The sequence below is a fragment of the Cottoperca gobio genome, chromosome 7 (assembly GCF_900634415.1).
Source record: "Cottoperca gobio chromosome 7, fCotGob3.1, whole genome shotgun sequence".
Lineage (NCBI taxonomy): Eukaryota > Metazoa > Chordata > Actinopteri > Perciformes > Bovichtidae > Cottoperca > Cottoperca gobio.
In genome coordinates, this window is record NC_041361.1 from 18,404,512 (window position 1) to 18,423,430 (window position 18,919).

The 18,919-nt window shown below is 39.0% G+C and overlaps 1 protein-coding gene across 1 annotated transcript in view; it reads right to left on the minus strand.

Moving 5' to 3' along the window:
- The window catches only part of ctnnbl1 (catenin, beta like 1), a 47,907-nt gene extending 36,420 nt beyond the window's left edge, over positions 1–11,487 (minus strand). The window contains exons 1-8 of the mRNA XM_029436253.1: positions 11,304–11,487; positions 9,603–9,836; positions 8,401–8,507; positions 7,957–8,096; positions 7,267–7,364; positions 4,580–4,673; positions 611–702; positions 100–172 (exon numbers count right to left, since the gene is read on the minus strand). Coding sequence (XP_029292113.1) covers positions 100–172; positions 611–702; positions 4,580–4,673; positions 7,267–7,364; positions 7,957–8,096; positions 8,401–8,507; positions 9,603–9,836; positions 11,304–11,333 — 868 coding nt within the window. The 5' untranslated portion in view covers positions 11,334–11,487. The remainder of the gene's footprint in view (positions 1–99; positions 173–610; positions 703–4,579; positions 4,674–7,266; positions 7,365–7,956; positions 8,097–8,400; positions 8,508–9,602; positions 9,837–11,303) is intronic.
- Between the last annotated feature and the right edge of the window lie 7,432 nt (positions 11,488–18,919).

Below are 18,919 nucleotides of genomic sequence, written 5' to 3' on the forward strand. Positions count from 1 at the left end.
AAGGCATTTTCTGTTTGAAAAAGCTGAGAGGGGACTTACAAGTGGAAGATAAACTAACATCCTTTGGAAGCCACAAACCATTTAGTGAGACACACTTACTGTCATTGTTCTGCAGCAAGATAGCCAGGATTTCACTGCAGTACAGCTTGTTAGCATCAAACGGCATCTTCGCCTGAGAGGGAAAGAGACCACATTACAATTACAACTCGTCTTAAAAAAACTCTGTTCAGAGTCCAGAGTATTAGAAAACCACCATGTTCTCTACAACAACAAATAGAAAGCGCGTCACGGTGAACTGGGCATGGGTTTTATTTGACTTGTTTTTTAATAACCTAGCTTAATACTGCTTTCAATTACTTGTGGAACACAAGGTTTTGAAGTTAAGGTAAATAAAACGACAACGGTGGTGATTTACGATTGTTTTCTTAACCGATTAATCTAGGGATTGTTTGACATCAGAAAAAATGTAAAATGTCCATCACAATTTCCTACAGCCTAAAGTGATGTCATGAAATCTGTTGTCTTCCCAACAAACAGTCCACAACTTACAAACATGTAACATTTAGTGTAATGTTAAGAAAAGGAAAGCAGCTCATTTTCATATTCTTACCTTGATTCTCTTGAGCAGCCACTGCATGAGTCCCTGCTGAGCTGCCTCTGTGCACAGGCCTGGTCTGAACTCGGCCATATTTTCTACGATAGCTGAGGAAGACATAATAATAAAAATCTAAATTCAACTTTCGAGTTTGGTGTGTTTAAGTATCCTTGAGCAAGTCACTATAAACGTATCAGCTCCAGTGCCAGCGCTGTTGCTTGGCACCTAGAATGTCCTGATACGGCTCAAAAACATTGGGATGCACAGATCACAAACGGTGGATCATCGGCACCAATGTGGACATGGTATCAACAAGACATGTTGAAAGCCCATTAAATACACTTCCTTTCTCAGTCCCATTAAAACATTTAGTGTCACTGCAAGCACTGATGTTGGATCAGTATATACCCTCAGTTGAGGTATTACAACAGGGTAGAGGTGTGTGTGTGTGTGTGTGTGTGTGTGTGTGGTTAGGCCTTTACACACAAGGAGTTTTTTGGTTAAAATAAATATGTAGTAACCCAAATAGATAATAAAAAGAATAAAGGCAATACTGGCTTCAAACAACGGCACTTAAAGTGGTGCTATATTGTTGTCAAGGAAACAAATTCATTGATCCAGAGGGGGGGGAAGTCCAATGACTAAATTACCAAAATAAGCAGACTAATCAGAAGAAAGATTCATTTTTAGGCTCATGTTTTGCTTAGGTTGGCACGGCTGCCTCCTGAAATAATAGTACTTTTGTAAAGTCTTTAATCAAAGTCAGTCACAAGTTAATACAAACAGATGCCATTACAACACTTTGAAGGAAAATTACTGGGAGACGCAACAGTCATCTTTTTATAGAGTGTTCTGTCCCAGCTACTTCTAACATTATCTATCTATATTAGAAAGCTGTGTCTGTCACATGATATCTCTATCAGAGCAGACTGCAGCAGAAGGGGACAGAGAGAAAGAGATTGTGTGGTGATGATGAAAGAGGGAAACCGAGGGGAGGAAAATAAAAGGGAGAGGAAAAGCAGAGGGGAGGCAAAGGGGTGGAAAGACATTAAAAAGATGAGGGATGGAAAGCTGAGAGAACGAGGGACGTGAGGAGCGAGGGAAGGTAACGAGCACAACAAACACATTAGAGGGTTGGGAGAGAATAAAAAGGAAATAAAACAAACAAATGTACAAAAGAGCAACATCTGGAGAGAGGGGCTGCAGATGATAGAGAAATGTTGAGAGAAAGAAACAGAGAGGATGGAGAGGGAGGGTGCTGAGGGTGAGAGAGGATGGGCCTTTATCAGGGATTCAAACAGAGCAGACAGACAGCATGCTGGTGGACAGCAGGCTCAGACCAGAGAGCAGCCAAGGCAGACAAAAGGCTTATTCAAGCTTGGAGAGCTCCCTTGATAAAACACACACACACACACACACACACACACACACACACACACACACACACACACACACACACACACACACACACACACACACACACACACACACACACACACACACACACACACACACACACACACACACACACACACACAAGATGCACAAGCGCTGCTCCCTCGATATAACCCACATTCGCACACAACGCCAAATACACACACTGAAACAGCCCTCATGATACTCGGCCTCAATTTGGCAACAAAGGAAAGAAATCATCTCAGTGGACTCATTCAACACAAAAGAGCTGAGAGGCAGAAAAGTCTGATTCATGTGAGGCTAAATACAGAGAGCATGACTTCTCAAACTATCTGCTGGCCCTCCTCGCCCCTGTGTCCACATTTAATGCGGTCAAATATTTACCACAAAAACAGATTCTGACTCCCGATAACTAACTGAAAGTGGATCCTCTTTACTTTTAAATGACACACGGACCACTTCTTTCTGATGTCACTGAAGAAGTCTAGGACACTTGGCAACAGGGGGGCCACGCTGTTAAAGCTTAAAGGATACAAAGTTAGTCTGCGCCCTCTGTGTAAGGTCAAAGGAGCGGGAGGACTTCCTGTCACTGTTCTGCCCAAAGCTCTAACACGCACACACACACACACACACACACACACACACACACACACACACACACACACACACACACACACACACACACACACACACACACACACACACACACACACACACACACACACCTTAAAAAGGCATAACTCCCTCTGGAAGTGTCATGCGTTCAGTTGCTCAGATTACTCAAATGCTATCAAGCTGCTAACTTTATCCAAGCCTGTTTTGTAATTTAAATCAATATTTATGACACAGCGTTGTTTATTACTGAATTCTGACTGGTCAATATCAACATTCTTTATTTCTTTATAGCAGACTGCTGCTGTTTTTCGTTTCTCCGTCAATAAAACACCATGGAATAGTTTTCTAATATACATTTTGATATAATTGGAGAACACAGAAAAAAACACAGAAAATGCCAGAGAAGTTAAAAGACAGAGGCGCTGATGACTGAGAAAGTAAACAGTAAAGGGAACGCGTATGGGCTGTGGCAGCGTTTAAACACTGCTTACACTGATCCTAAAGAAGATGTCAGACTCGGACAGTAGCCTACGGCTCAGAAAACCTCAATCAGCTCTTTGTATGCATCGGTTCAAACGCTAAAACATACTCGATGGCCAGTTACATAGCGATCAGGACAAGGAGACTTCGACACTTCTCAAAGTTTGACAATCTGAACATGAATTACAGCGAACGCCCAGCGGGCTGATCAGAAGGCTACGGAGCGACATTGCTATGGTCGCAGTTCTAACTGTTGCTACGCAGTACAATCTAACGGACTACTCTTCTGAGCCTCGTCTTCATTATTTCATCATTTTTGAATCAATAAAATCCTTTTCAAATTGATAATCTTTATTTTGAAATAATAAAATCAGTTTAAAATCAATCATGTGTGAAATGATTTCTTTCTTTAGTAATAAGTGGGATAATCTATAGTGAGCATTATTATCATCATTATTGTGATATGAACCCTGACAGGGGTGATAATGTCTGTGTGTGTTCCCAACTTTGAGAAATGAATAGAAGACTGTGTGAACCGATCATGGACCGGATTTGGATTCTGTTTATTATAGCCGGGGACAGCGACCAGAACACGAGAAAAAACTCAATTAAATGAAAGAGAAAATGCGGGTGAACTCGGAATCTGTGGATTGACCTGAGAGGGACAGTGCATGATACAGTTGTCAATACCAAACTATGACACTATTGTTAAATTGTACTCTTGTTGATTGATGGAAAACATGAAATGTCACAGAGCAACCGTGATGCTTTTTTATAAAAAACAAAAACGCCACCAATGAAAAACTGACTACCTTCATGTGCTTCATATTCAACCTCGCAATAATTCAGAAACAAGAGAAATACAAATAGAATGTAACTAGCGACCATGTTGGATGGGATGCGATGGAATCACAACGCGATCGGACAATGTCCATCTTCAAACTCGACCTATATTCTGATTTCAACTATACATCTGTAAAGTTGTGTGACTCACAAGGTGAAAATAATACCTGTGGTGTTAAATATGGTGCTGTATAAATAAACACTGAGATACTTCTTCTTACTTAACACCTGGACAGCAACAGTCTTTGTAAGCAAAGCAGCTCCATATTTCATTCCTGGCAGCTGCTTTGTTGGCCAGTTTAACTTCAGGGTTCAGTTCAGAACATGATGCGTGTTTGAACGCAGCACGCCAAGCTTTCAGCTGTTTGACTCAGATGTATTTGGTGTACATTGGGCAGGTGAAAGTGGAACGACTGGAGCGGTCTCTGTTCTTTAACTATTTCAGTAGATGTAGTAGTTTTACAGGAGGGAAATATAAAACTTCACTTCAAAATACACAACATGACATTATTGGGTGTTGCTTTTATTATGTCCACTATAAATCCAGTATATGGCAAACAAAAATGGGATTTTTGTCAATGTTGATGGCAGCGAATGGAGCGTCATTAATTAAGGTGTACATCTCCTTACCCAGTGTGTTATAGATGCCATCTGCCTCCTCCTTCACTTGTTCATCCAGCCGCTCCACATTCTGCACCAGCAGGGCCACCACCTGACCCTCCAACTACAGACACAGAAAGATCAAGTTCAAGTCAGGGCTCACTTTTACCACAGCGAGAAGCAAATCCAAATGCCAATCCTAGTTCATCAGGGATGAAACTTGTCTCTACGCAGATGCTAGAAAACCTTTTCAGAGCTTTACTGACAAAACTTTTATTTTCCAAAAACAAATGTAAGTGTATTGCGTGGGATACTAAGAGAGTGCACTCAGTAACAGGAAGGCACTTTTGCACTTACATTGTTTTAAAATGAAATGTACATGACATCACTCAACCCAAAAACATCCCCTCCCCGGTCCCCCTCGCAACAACACTGTGGTGGAAGTTTTTCAACCAAATTCTTTCTTTTTATTTTGCAACATGATGTGATGTTTGAGAGGAAAACTGACACTCATTTCACAGAGAGAAAACAATGCAGCATCAGGGATGACAAAGTGAATGTTCAGTCGTTAAGCCTCGGTCTTGGCAGAGGAAACTTGGTTCCTGTCTGAGCTTCTCTGAACATGTCCAAGTGTTATCAGTCAAGGCAAGATATTACTCAAAGCCAAACAGAGCTTGCGGGGTGCCGACTGGCTGGATAAAAAGTACCATTATAGATGAAAGAAGACGGACAGTCGACACAGATTTATGAGCCACCAGAGACCGCCGTGGATCATTTTGATTCATCTTATCAAGGATACCACCTGGCCTTCTGGCAACAAGGACAGAGGAGCTTACAGCAACGAAGAGAGAGAAATGGATTAGACCAAGCATGCTGCCTTGAAACCGTTTCCCTAGGAAGCAGCTGTAAAGAAGAGTGTGGTTTATGGGCGCTCCATTGCATGGTAAATGGACTGCATTTATATAATGCCTTTATCCTGTGAGCGCTGCGGAGCCACCTGAGCAACTGTCTGGCCCACAAGTCTTTGACATTCATCCAATTGTCCCTGTCAAATACTAAACAGATGGCTAGCCAATAAAAAGAAAAACGTCACGATGCACTCAGCGAGGTATGTTCTAAAAAAGGACAGTTCACCCCAAAAATCAAAAATACATATTTTTCCTCTTACCTGCACGCTTCATTCTGCACGGTGATACTTTTGGCGAGTGCAATTTGGTACAAAGAAAAGAGTTCCTACATGAAACTGCTTTTTTAAAGTATTTTTTTGGCACTTTGAGGAGCACAAGGAAAGTTACATTTCAGATAAGAGGAAAATGTGCATTTATTGTGGGGTGAACTTACCCTTTAAGACATTATTCCATCTTTTTAAGTAGACAATTACTTGACTTTATTTCAACTAACATATTATGCCAACATGGAAAAGAAAATCTAATTATGTGCAATTGTATTTCCAATAATTATTATTTTGTTTGCATCTTCAGTCATATGTAGGTGAAACAATCCAGCAACAGATCTGTGATTGGATGCGTTTGTAGAACTGGTGACACAGAAGAATACTGCCTACACAGCAACGCCTCGTCTTTCCTGTGCTGGTCAGTGCTGATCAGTCCGGGTCATCATGAGTGCTTCTTTATGAGGCCAACATGATCTCAGCTCTGAAAACACTCTGCTCTGCCTTAAAAGAGGCCAATCATTGGTTATTGGTTAAATAGTGTGTATTTTAATTTCATATATATCAATGTGTGCCTCATTGATATGTATCTTACAATAATGTACAGAATGAAAGAGTAAAATGTGTAGTTCGACTGCTCAAAGACTCTTGAAAAAAAGCAGGAAATTCATTTAGCGAGAAACAACTACCCTGAGGAATGCCAGCGGGATGTAATCTGGCACAAAACTCTGCACGCTCAAGCCAACAGATTTCTTTGATGAAGTGTCATAGTGACGGCCGTGAAGGAGCGGGGCCACACAGTTCTTTCCTCAATCAGCACGTTATTGTAGTTTGACTTTTGTCTGCGTTGCTCTAAATGTCAGCGCACACAATGTGGAATCAAAAATCTTCCATGGTTCATATAGGCAGCATGACAGGCCCGGCAACAAAACAGGAGGGAGAGACAGAGAGACGACGTTAAACTGACACAGCTGGAGGGGGACAAAGAACAGCTTTAGAGACCGATGTGTGAGAGGAGATGCTATAATTATATGGTTGGCATTTCACTTTGAAATGTCACTTTGTAAATTCCATCTCAAATTTTGTTAAAAACTAACAAATAGCAACAAAAAAAATTAGTTAAATTAATAATTATTTCACCATGAAAGAAAGCACAAAGTAGTTGCATATTTGTGCCCCAGTTAAATTAGTTTATTGCAAAAGGTTAAAATAAATATTGTTTTATAACAATAAAACTAATTTGCACAACATTATTTTTGTATAATCTGTAAGTGATTTGTTCTGCAGACAGAAAAAATAAAAGCATAGTATCAATCAATATATTAAATATAGACAGACACTGGTCTGAAGCAGCACCATGGCAACAGCTTGTAGTCCAAACAGACAGTAACTCAAAAGGTCTGCATGTCTTTCAGAATCCATATTAATACCGTTAATCAATCCCTTCTGCCTGGTGTGGATGCCAGACCACAGAAACTTAAGTAATGACTCCACAAAGTGCTGCTTCATCAATACCAGCAAAGACTGATGTGAATCCTGAACTCACCAGAGAATCTATGAGTATCTCAGCCCCTTCCTCGCTCTCCTGGAGTGTGTCAATATCTGTCAGCTCCTGCACCAGGTCCACCACTGCAATGGCAACATGTGGTTCAGGCTAAGGACAATAAGCTTGTGTTGAAAGAATGTTTCACCAATTTAGCATTGCACTCCTAGAACACTGTCAGACTTACAAATGACAGTAAAAACAAAAGACCAACATTGATTCTCCTTTCTTGTTAATACATGGCATCTACATTCCCCGACAACTGCAACTCTCCCACCAACAGCTCAGTTGGATAGTTGATGACTCATCGAATCAATAGGCCTTTTTCTCAGCAGATTTTTAACTTGTATGAAAGCATAGTGAAAAAGATATTGTCCTGTCTTTTGCTAACCACTTTTTCTTGACCTTGTTAGAAAACTTCATGAGGTTAAGGAAAAGATGTGAAGTAGAAATCATAAGGACTTAGGGAAAACAACAACTGCGGTGCCAAGACAAATCTCCCTGCACTTAGACTATGCAACAGCAGATGATTTCGTTTTGGGTTTTTTAAGCAACTTTATTCAGAACGTATAGAAAATGAGTACTGTGGCAAACTAAGCCCGAGTCCTTTTTTTTCTTCAAAAAAGGTTTAATAATAAATAAATAAATAAAAAATATATATATATATATATATATTCTGAATTGAAAGGATATCAGTGTTTTCATGACTGAGGAGGCTCAGCAGTGAGTGGACAGCATTGAGCTCCACCAGCAGGTGGTACAGGTCAGGCATGGTGGCGATCACGTGCATTTCCTGGATGATGTCGTTCAGGTCCAGCTCCGACTCCATGAACCTGGTTTAAAAGGAGCAAGACATTTTGGTTAGCATGTTAGCTTTCTATGCAGTAGAGCAATTTGGTTATTATAAGTGCTTGACTGCTGTCTTTTTAAACCATGTTGTGATAGTGAGGCACACCGTATAAATTTAACAGAAAATGGTTTTAAGCTTTTCAGAAAAAATGTAATAAGCTTCGATAAATTCACATGAAATTTGGGTTAATTCACATACACTATGGCAGTTAGTAAAATTACTTTTAATGAAATCCTCAAAAACGACCAAGACAACAAAACATTGTGAGCTGTCAGTAACGGGCTTACTTCTCTGGGTTGTCCGGAAACTTAATCCTCAGTTCCTGGTTTTTGTACGACCTTTTCTCAAAGGTCAGGATCATTTTCTTCACTGAACTCTCATCCACCGGCTCTGCCTGTTAGTTTGGTACATCAAGGGAAGGAGAAGGGGGGGAAAGTTTGAAAAAGAAAAGAAAAAAAGCCTTTTATCGAGGCAACTGCTGCCATAACAACCAGAGAAACATCATTGTAACCCTAATTATGTTAGTGGAGCAGAATAGCCAGCCGTTTTCTACAATCAGGGAGAATGTGAGGGAAATTCAATGGAAAGGAAATGTGTTTGACCGCCTGATGGCTTAAAAGCCTGTAAAGTGTTGGACAGATAATGACAGGTTAGGAAATTAGAATTGTCTGACATTATGTAGCAGTGTAGCACTTTGCGCTGAGTAGCTCTTGACACAGTGAATACTTGTCAGTGTCAGATAATAAGAACGTGCCGTTTTCTAATGCACTTATAAAAATGGCAACACTGGCACTGACAAAGTGTTCTATTTTTACCCCAAAACACACAGAAACTGTCCTGGTCCAGAAGTTTCTCATAGATTGTTATGTCTACATCCACGGCCTTTTCACTGTGTTGGTGTTGCAGTACTTCAAGTCTGGACTCAACTTGCGATGAGTTACTCAGGCCCAGACAATCCCACCTTAGTTTGAACCTGGTGTGTGATCACATTAGTTTTTGGCTACGTTCTTGGTCATTGTTAAAATATGGATCACTTGGAATTTGTCTTGCATTTGGATGATGGCCGATGAGTCTTGAGGTATGGTGACATTTGCTCACTAATGAATTCAAAATATTCCATTTTTCTGTCTGCAGTGGACAATGTCAACAAAATCCACAGTGAAACAATAGCAACACCACCTGCCGATGCATAATGAAAATTGTGTAATAGTGTAACAATAGTGGGAGACAGCAATATGTGTCTTGCTGAGACATAATCCGAGTGAAAATCATGTAAATAGTGTGTGCACATGATCATATTGTGTGAGCTGACAGTGACAAGTAGTTCCTGTAACAAATTGTGCTGCACTTCAATGGTGAAATACACCATTTACAACTATGAAAGAGAGAGGAAGCTGTTTTCAAGTAAAGGCTTTAGATATTATCTGCCTCTGTATTTAAAATAAAAAAATCATGACACTTTGCAGATAAACAAATAACAACAACCCACCTCAGGTTCGTCTTCATCCTGGTCCATCAGTTTCTCCAGGATCTTCTTCTTGTCCCCGGTCAGCTCCTCAATCTCCCTCATTTCACCCCCTCCTTCGATTCCTACTCCTGCTTCCCGGTATCGGGCCAATTCCCTGGCACTCAGCCCTTTCGGCTGCTTCCCTCCTCTGGATTCCTCATCTCCTCCCGTTGCTCCTCCATCTCCGTCCCTGGGACGCTTTGCTCCTCTATCAGGCTGTGAGATGAAAGGAGATGGTGAATTGTAATTATTGGTCTTTTGGAGAATACAGTTTGAAGAATACAGTAGATAGAGGGATGTTGTGAGGTCTTGAAATTACTTACATGGCATGCAAAGGATTGATTTCAGATAGCAATAAAATGCATTGTCATATCCCACACATAAGTATCTCAATATACCTGACTAAACAGAACATGGATAATACGATCCCAGAAACTCAGTAAGAAAACACTGCATTATGACTTTTCAAGAATCATTTCGATCTGCATCTTTATTTCACATAAGTAGACTCCCACACAGCAGCAGTTGATTGGTAAAATGCATGTCTTCATATGGTATGACGTGTGTATGTCTAATATAATCAACAGAGTTCCTACACCGTTTCCAAAGATAAATTCAAGCACTTCTCAAACATCCTCAAGCTTCTCCAGCACCTTACAACTGTAGTAAATTACATACAAAATACATACTATATATATATATATATATATATATATATATATATATATATATATATATATATATATATATATATATATATATATATATATATACACACACACACACACACACACACAATACTGATTGTTTCACTTCTTCATCACATTAAAATCAGATATTATTCTGCTATAAACCACCAACATGATGTTTCATGACAGTATTTTACAGAAGGGTGACAAATTAAAAAGGAAAACACAACAAAGTTTCATGTTTCAAGATGTGTCACCAATTTGTCACTAGACTTGGCATCCTATATTACCTAGCTGAGCTAATATGAAACAATCACTTTCAATTCCCTGGACAAATAACTTCAATATCAATAAAATCTTTACTGAAAATGCAAAATGTGAGAACATTAGTCTTTGAGGTTGGCAGTCAATATGCTCCATGAGCATGTTTCAATAGGATGAATGCAAAGCATTTTGCCAATCAAAACGAATCAATTAAGTTTTCCAGAACCTTACAGGTGTGGAAAATTATATATTTATAAAACAAAACTGCGCTAGTAACGATACTTTTGTTTGGCATACAAGAAGGAGACGAGCCAGTGTACAAATGCATCACTTTACGTGTTTGTGTGAATGCTTCTGCATGTAAAACTAGTTTAGGAAATTATAGCAAGCATAAGTGTAAATTAGTGTCGAAGCCTCCCTATTCATTCACTGCAGCCACATAGCTAGCAACATTTCCAGCTAGCACGCTAACTGCTAACATTATTTGTCGATAAGCAATAACTAGAATTAGGCTGGTCTCCTGTCATACACAAAGATAACTTCCTAATCACTGACGGTTAAATAACTATTGTGAACAGACACAACAAAGTCAATAACGAGATTGTGGTTACACTAAAGCCCGCTAACGGCTATCAGAAACCGCTAGCTAATGCAAGTAATCCAAGAAGTTATGGTTAGCGTTAGCTAAATTAGAGTTAACCAACATTTGTGAGAAGAATAATGTGCCTACCTGATAGTTCAGGAGCTCTCCAACGTCCATGTCTCCGGGTTAAAAACCTTAAAGTAAGAATGTGTTGCTCAAGTTTAGGAAATGAGTAAGCGAGTACACTTCAGCAGTTAGCTATACGGCTAACAACAAGCTTTCCACAGACACATGCTTGCCGTAAACGGTTGTGTTGTGTCGTAGTACGAAATCGCTGTTAACTGTCATAAATGATACATCAATTATACAATTTATACATTTATTTCCGTAAATCTGAAAAAAAAAACGTTTAATCAAACCATCTAATTAAAGCTTTTATGCATAGATTGTTCAGCATCCTTCAGAAAAAAAAATTGTTTATTTGTAAATTTAGATTTCTGAATAAAGAAAATGTCATCATCCTTATCAAATGTATTATTTAAAAAGATATGTCTTATTTTATTTGGTTTTTGACCACATCTTCCCATAATAATGTAAAGTCTATAGATGAATATATATATAAAGAGATGATCAATGATAAATCTGCAAAGGTCTTGTCAGAATATCTTGGTGTGATATCAATGCCAAAATAAGTGTAAAACTGTTTCTGAATATTCATCACTGAAAGAACAGTTTCTGTTTATGTCTTCTTCTTTTTTTCAACATTGGTAAGGTAATATTTATGAATACTTTTGTAGGACACCTCCTTATCCTTATTAACAATTGGGTATTTATGAGGAAACATCCAGAGCATCTTCCAATATATATAATTTACTAATCGATTCCACTATGCCAGGACATATGGAATATAGACAACATCTCTTTGAAATAGTGAACGTTGTTTCTTGGTTTGTTCCTCAATAAAATGTGTCTATTATTCCAAATAACATACCTCTTTGGTGACAGAATCTACATACACATGTTCAATAATTTTCCCTTCACAGCCACAAACAGTGCCCCTGCTATAAAGAAATTAAATGTAGATTATCTATTTAGAAATTATCTGAAACAATGTAGTTAATTTAGGCTTTCTGGTGAGGCAGACTGGATGTTTATATATTCACAAGTGTATTCTTATCCAGAGCTTACATAGACTTACATTGAACTAAGTACAGGGACAGTCTCCCTGGAGAAACTCAGGGTTAAGTACCTTGCTCAGGGGTACAATGGAGGCAGCCTGGTATTGAACTCTCAACCTTCTAGTGTTTTGTTTTGCTTTTAACCCATCCTAGTACCAGGAGTCTACTACTAGGAGCAGTGGGCAGCTCATAGGACAGCGCACAATGGGAGTGAGGGAGGAAGGGGGATATGCATTGCCTTGCTCAAGGGCACCACAGCAGGGCAGGAGGTGAACTGGGATCTCTCCAAGTAGCAGTGACACTCCATTTTTTTTAGGTCAGGTCAGTGACTTGAACCAGCAACCCTACGGCACACAGTCCAAGCCCCTACTGACTGAGCCACTGCCGTTATATATATGTGGATACTTTTTACGTGTCTGCAGTTTTAATAAATCCTAGTGTCACACAGCATCTTGTGCTCAAAGTAACACAACCTGACAAAAAGTAAATTTTTACTGCAACAAAATCATTTCACTTCATTTACCAAAACATCCTTAATGAAACAAGTACAATTAGACATGAGCGTTTCCTCATCAGCACATAAATCCTGGTCTTAAGGGCTCAATATTGCTGTATTCATTCCAGGAGAGCTTTACATGTCAAGCTGTTTTATTGTTCCAGTCGGGCAGAAAATCACCTTTTCAATGAGCATCATTGGGGAATGTATGAGTGATGCATGCTTTAGAAGCCTCTGTTGCCACTCCAGTCTCTGGCCAGTGATCTGTGACAGTAGAGCAACAGAAACAACATTTAAAAGGAAGGGCCACTGCCAAGCAGTCAAGCTTGACGTCCCAGAAAACACCAGGGAAAAAGCACTTGATCAAAGGAAAGAGAGAGAAACGAAGTGAAAGAGAATAAAATGGAGCAAGAGGGGTGAAAAGAGAAATTTATATGGAAATCCCAGGGCTAGAGTTTCACATGAATACAAAGCATTGATTGGGCCAACTGGAGAGAACTCTTTTTATGAGGTTGACAACTGAATTTGGATTTTAAATAATAACGTTAACCATTTATATGCTCTTTGCATTTTAGAAAGGTAAATTAGATCAGACCAATATTTCCAAAATGATAAGTTGATGCTAAAAATGGGTCTTTGTGTTTCACCAGGGTTAGGGTTATATGTTTAGTGTTGCTGACGGGGCAGCTATGTGCGCTGCATGACAACAATGATGATAAGCCACATGGTCACCTGCAGCCTGGGTAGCAAAAGACAACGACTGTGAAACTTCAAGTAATAATCCATCCATGACATTTTTCAATACAAGTGTTAAATGTGTGGTGAACTTGCACACAGGATATTCCGCATTTTACTTGATCTAAATAAAGCAGAAATATACAATATTATTGACTGTAAATTACTTTATTATACAATAACTTTGTTAAGAAGCGTGGGGGAGCAACTGAAACAGCACCATCTACGACATACGGCATACGACACAGTGTTGTGTATGGTCAGTTATGTTAACTGTATTTATGTTCATGTTTAGTGTTTAGGTCAGGCTTTTGTTTAGTTTCATGTTAGTCCGTGGTTGTCATGTGCACTTTGTGTAGTTAGATTAACTCATGTCTAGTCTCGTTCCTTCCTGTTTTATTTTATACTTGCCTCTTGTCCCTCTTTCCAGATCCCTTCACTTCCTTCCTTGGTGTGATTGTCTTGTCTTGTATTGTCTTGTCAGATCGTACTTGTTCATGTGTCGTGAGTCTCGTCAAGTCATCAGGTCAGGTTTTGTCAAGTTTAGCTTTTTCCATGTGCCTCATTGTGAGAGTCTTTGTTTTTTGTATTTAGATTTTGATATCCTATATTGTGATCTTTTGTTTTGTACTTTATTATTTGTTCTCCTCCTTGTGAGTGATTGTTTATTTTGATACTTTGATTGTTTGTAAATGCTCCCAGTGCGCGCTATTGTTTAGTACTTTGTTTTCAGTAAAGTATTTTATTGTTGTAACTTTACATCCGTCTCAGAGCTTTTGAGTTCACCAATCTTGTGACAGAGTTCCTTCACACACACAGGGTGTCGTATGCTGTACAGTCTGTAAAGCCCACTGATATTGGGCTGTATAAATACATTTGATTTGAAATGCTATAATTTTACAGTGGATTCTGTTAGCTTTAGACAAAGCCAGGCTAGCTTTTTACCATTGTCTTTATGCTAAGCTAAGCAGCTGCTGGCTCATTGTCTCTCTGCAAGAAATTGAATAAGCCCATTTTCCTAAATGTCAAACCATTCATTTAATGGTCCCAAATTGTGCCAGAATATGATCAACAAACATAATTTAAATGGCAAACAGACAGGCAATGGATCTATAACCGAACTGACACACATTCAAGGATTCAAAGGCTTTATTGTCATATGCACAAAAGCTGCAGGGTCGTTGCTGGCAATGAAAATCTTAAGTCCCAGGCTCCTCCAACAATGTAACATACAGTATACTTAAGACATCAAATGAAATGTAATAAAATAGTGCAGAGACATAATGGTATAAGTAAGATGGAATAAGTAGAATGTAGAGATATTAAATATAATAATAAAAACAATCTGTACCATTTAAAATACTGTACAGTGGAATTAAATACTGTATACTGTAATTATATACAAGTGTGTGGATATGTGAAATAAACATATGTATGTGTTGACACTTTGCAGAGCTCAGGAGTTCAACAGTCTTATGTCCTGTGGGATAAAACTGTCCCTGAGTCTGGTGGTCTTGGTGCGGATGCTGCGGTACCGTCTGCCAGACGGCAGCAGACACAACAGTTTGTTGTCGGGGTGATGGGGGGCCTTTAATGATCCTGTGTGCGTTCTTCCTTCAGCGCTGGGTGTAGAGGTCCTCCACGGATGGCAGCTCAGTCCTGGTGATGTGCTGAGCAGAAATAAGAAAAGTCAACTCCAGATGCACCAAATGTTCTTAACCATCCAGATCTGCTCTTCCCCAGGTGTGCTGAATGATGAATCATAAATTAGAGATGTGTTTATTGTTTATCATTAGCACAGCTAACAGCTAAATACTATATCAGGGTATGTATTGTGTGACTCTGGCAAAATAATTGAAGATGTGCCACAAAAAAGGCTGTAAGAAGTAGAATAACTTAGGTAATGTTAAACAAAGTAAACCAGAGTGTCAGTACTGGTGTTGCAGGAAAATCAAAAAGCATCTAAGAGCATGTAACCCATTCAGAAGCTGAATGCATGCAATATCATATTTATATAATAAATAAATATATACTATATTTATATAGTCTACTATTGGGATGAATAGTGTTTCTTTAACCCACACATTTAATAATCCATTCATTCTAATTACTCTAAAACATATAATTGTCTACATTTGATTATATGATATTTATAAAATGTATCAAATTTAAAACATATATTTCCTTGTGTTGGACAAACAATTTGTTGACTGTGATATATGTGATATTTTTTCTTATCTTGTAAGAGTGCTCTCAACTATTTGTAAAATGTTCTTCACTAAAAGAAGAGCAAAAATAAGAAAACATTGGTGAATCCTAGAAATCAATGGGTACTAAAAAACAAGAATAAATCGTCGGAAACTGTGAGGAAATGTTTTCTTATATTGCTTTCTGTATGACGTCTATATACATTTTCATGCAAACATGTGAGATATAGGCAACCAGTAACTAAGGAATCAACTCTGAGTTTCCTCTACTGCTGCAGCCGCCTCGCAGCCTCCATTATTACAAATCCTTTTTGTTCTACACAATGATTAACACGTTCCAGAATCCCTGAAGGAGCCGAAAGCTTTTCATACACAACTGTCTGCTTAATGACATCGCCTCATCATTTCCCTGCAGAATTATTCTGCGGCGACGCTGTGTGACACTTCCATAGAAACATACCCCATTTCCTTTGAAACAGAACAATACAATTTCACACAAGCTGTGATGGCTGATTGCATTAAATCACATGAGGTCAGGGTGATTGTAACGTGCGGCGGAGGCCAACATAAGTGTGCTCAAAATCCAGAGTGGCGATGCTATTATTGAAAGAGAGAGAGAGAGAGATGATGAGGAGCGATTGTCCTTATCATTTCCCTTTGCTAAGTCAAGTGTACAATCAAATGATTTTCTCTCCTCTTAGATTTTAGCTATGGATCACAACAGCAGCCTCCGCCCCCACCACCACAGACAGATCAAGATAAAGTACTTATCTAGATTTCCAAAACAGGGAAGAGTTAACAAGTTGTTTGGGTCATGAAGTATATTTTTATTCTATAGTTGAACACGCAACTAGCATCTCTATCAACTCCTAGGCAACCATTTGATTTGGTAAAAGTTGTATTCCGAAATTGAGCTTGATTCCTTTTGATGTTGAGTGTGGACGGACTTCTGCATCAACAGGGTTTGTATTGAGACCTTTCTCCGTCAGAATAAATAATGCTGTTTGTTACTTTAGCCTGGCATCATATCCTGCATACGCGTGTAAGAAGATGTCTTACCATCCTGCAAGTTTATATTTTTATGGAAGGAAACATAATGCTGCCATTGTGAAACCTCCACCTCACAGTTTGATGGTCAAATCGTTTTCTAAGCCTGGTTTGAATGAAGCTTCTTGAGTGACCCCTTGTCTGTCTGTGAAGGTTCATAACAACTCCCTATTGCAACGAGGAAGGAAGTACGGCAGTAGATTCATACCGGGGGAAACCACAGGCACACAAACACATGTATTTATTTATTGAACTATATTGACTCATTTATAAATTGACATGTACGTATATATTTATAGTCCCATTTATTTATTCCAGGATTAGTTTCATAGCCATATGCATATATTTGTGTATATATTTATCTATTTATTTATTTTGTATTTACTTGGTATTCTTCAGTTGTTAGTTCATTGTATTTATGTCATGTTTTGCTGCTGGTGGACAGTGGTTGTTCACTTCCAAGTTGTCATTTTAATTGGTCATATTGAGGCAATTCCTGTATGACGTTAAAGCAGCATTACATTTTCAACTAATGTACATCATCGCTGCTGCAGCTTAGAAAGTTTCTCGTTTTTCGTTGACCCTCCTGCTGCGGATAAGGAGGAGACGTTTGGTTTACTCACGCTTATTTTGAGACCCCAAGGACTGTTTGGCAATCTAACAGATGCCTAAAATATTTGCTTTGCTCTTCCTGTAACTTAAATGTTAACAACATCTCATTAGCAAACACTCATTTGCAGGTTGCATAAGGAAAATTCACTTTTTTGCATTGTGCTAAAACAATGCAATCGGCTAATGGGTAGATGGATACGTGGTAGCGTGGTAGCATGGTACTTTCCTGATAAGAAAGAACACGGACAAGCTCAAGTCTGTTTTCTGTAAATGCTTTCAAGGAAGCCAGCAAGCGTCTAATAGCTTTCCTCTCCATTGTCTGGTACATAAACCTGACACAGATAGCCGCTTAAGAGATAAATATATGTAACAGTGTAGGAGGAGAGAGATGGAGAGAGGGAGAATAAGAGATAGAGGAGGTAGAGAGTGGCAGGCATAGATATACTGTGGAGAGGAGGGGAAAGCAAATTAATTTTATCTCCATTATGAATATGATGGCTGTGGTGGGCTGCGGTGGTGGCCCGCGCCTTTGGGTGATAGTGGACCAGGGGTATCTTATAGGAGCTGCCTGCGCGCACACACACATGCACACACACTCACTCACTCACTCACTCACACACACTGTTCTGTGCGGGGTGGAAGATCCTCTGAAACACAATTTAGAACAAGATGTGATACAAAAAGTCTCCAATGAAACTGATACTGATGAAAGGGTTTTATGTGGATTAGCAACTCCTTAAAGGCACGAAAATTAATTTAATTAATCTGCTCACCCCCGTACATAGTAAGCGGAAACCCGATTTAAAGTCACAAAGCCACGAAATACAGGGAGCTTCTATTTCAATTGTATCTTCAGAATTGTTAGTCTTGAAGAGCTCAGAATTCACATGTGAATACTAAAAACAGCCGAAAAATGAAGGTCGGAGTCGTCGTGTTTAAAGGGACAATTAACCCCATAATCAAAAATACACATTTCCTCTCAACTGTAGTGATATTTATCAATCTAGATTGTTTTGGTGTGAGTTGACGGTTACTCAAGATAATCCACAGACCTTGTTGAGCAGTTTCATGTAGGAACCTTTGTTATTCTACGTAACTACACCCGCCAACCGTATCATCGTGCAGAGGGAAGCGTGATTCTCAGCGTTACAGTTTAGCTGAAAGAAAATAGTTCCTACATGAAACTGCTCACAATAAGGTCTGTGGATTATCTTGAGTAACCGGGTCCTGATTTATTGAAAGAGACATTGCTGTTGAGTTTTTCAATTGTATTATTTTGCCGATTTGAAAAGTACAAGCCGAGTGCCATCTATAGTAGAAGGCAGACACCTCTAACACTCAATAACTCACACCAACACACTCTAGATAAATAAATAGCACTACAGGTAAGGGGAAAAATATGTGTTTTTGATTTGGGGGTGAACTGTCCCTTTAATGCTGTGTGCTTGTTTAATTAGTGTTGGACAATGTGCTATGCTTTTAGCTCCA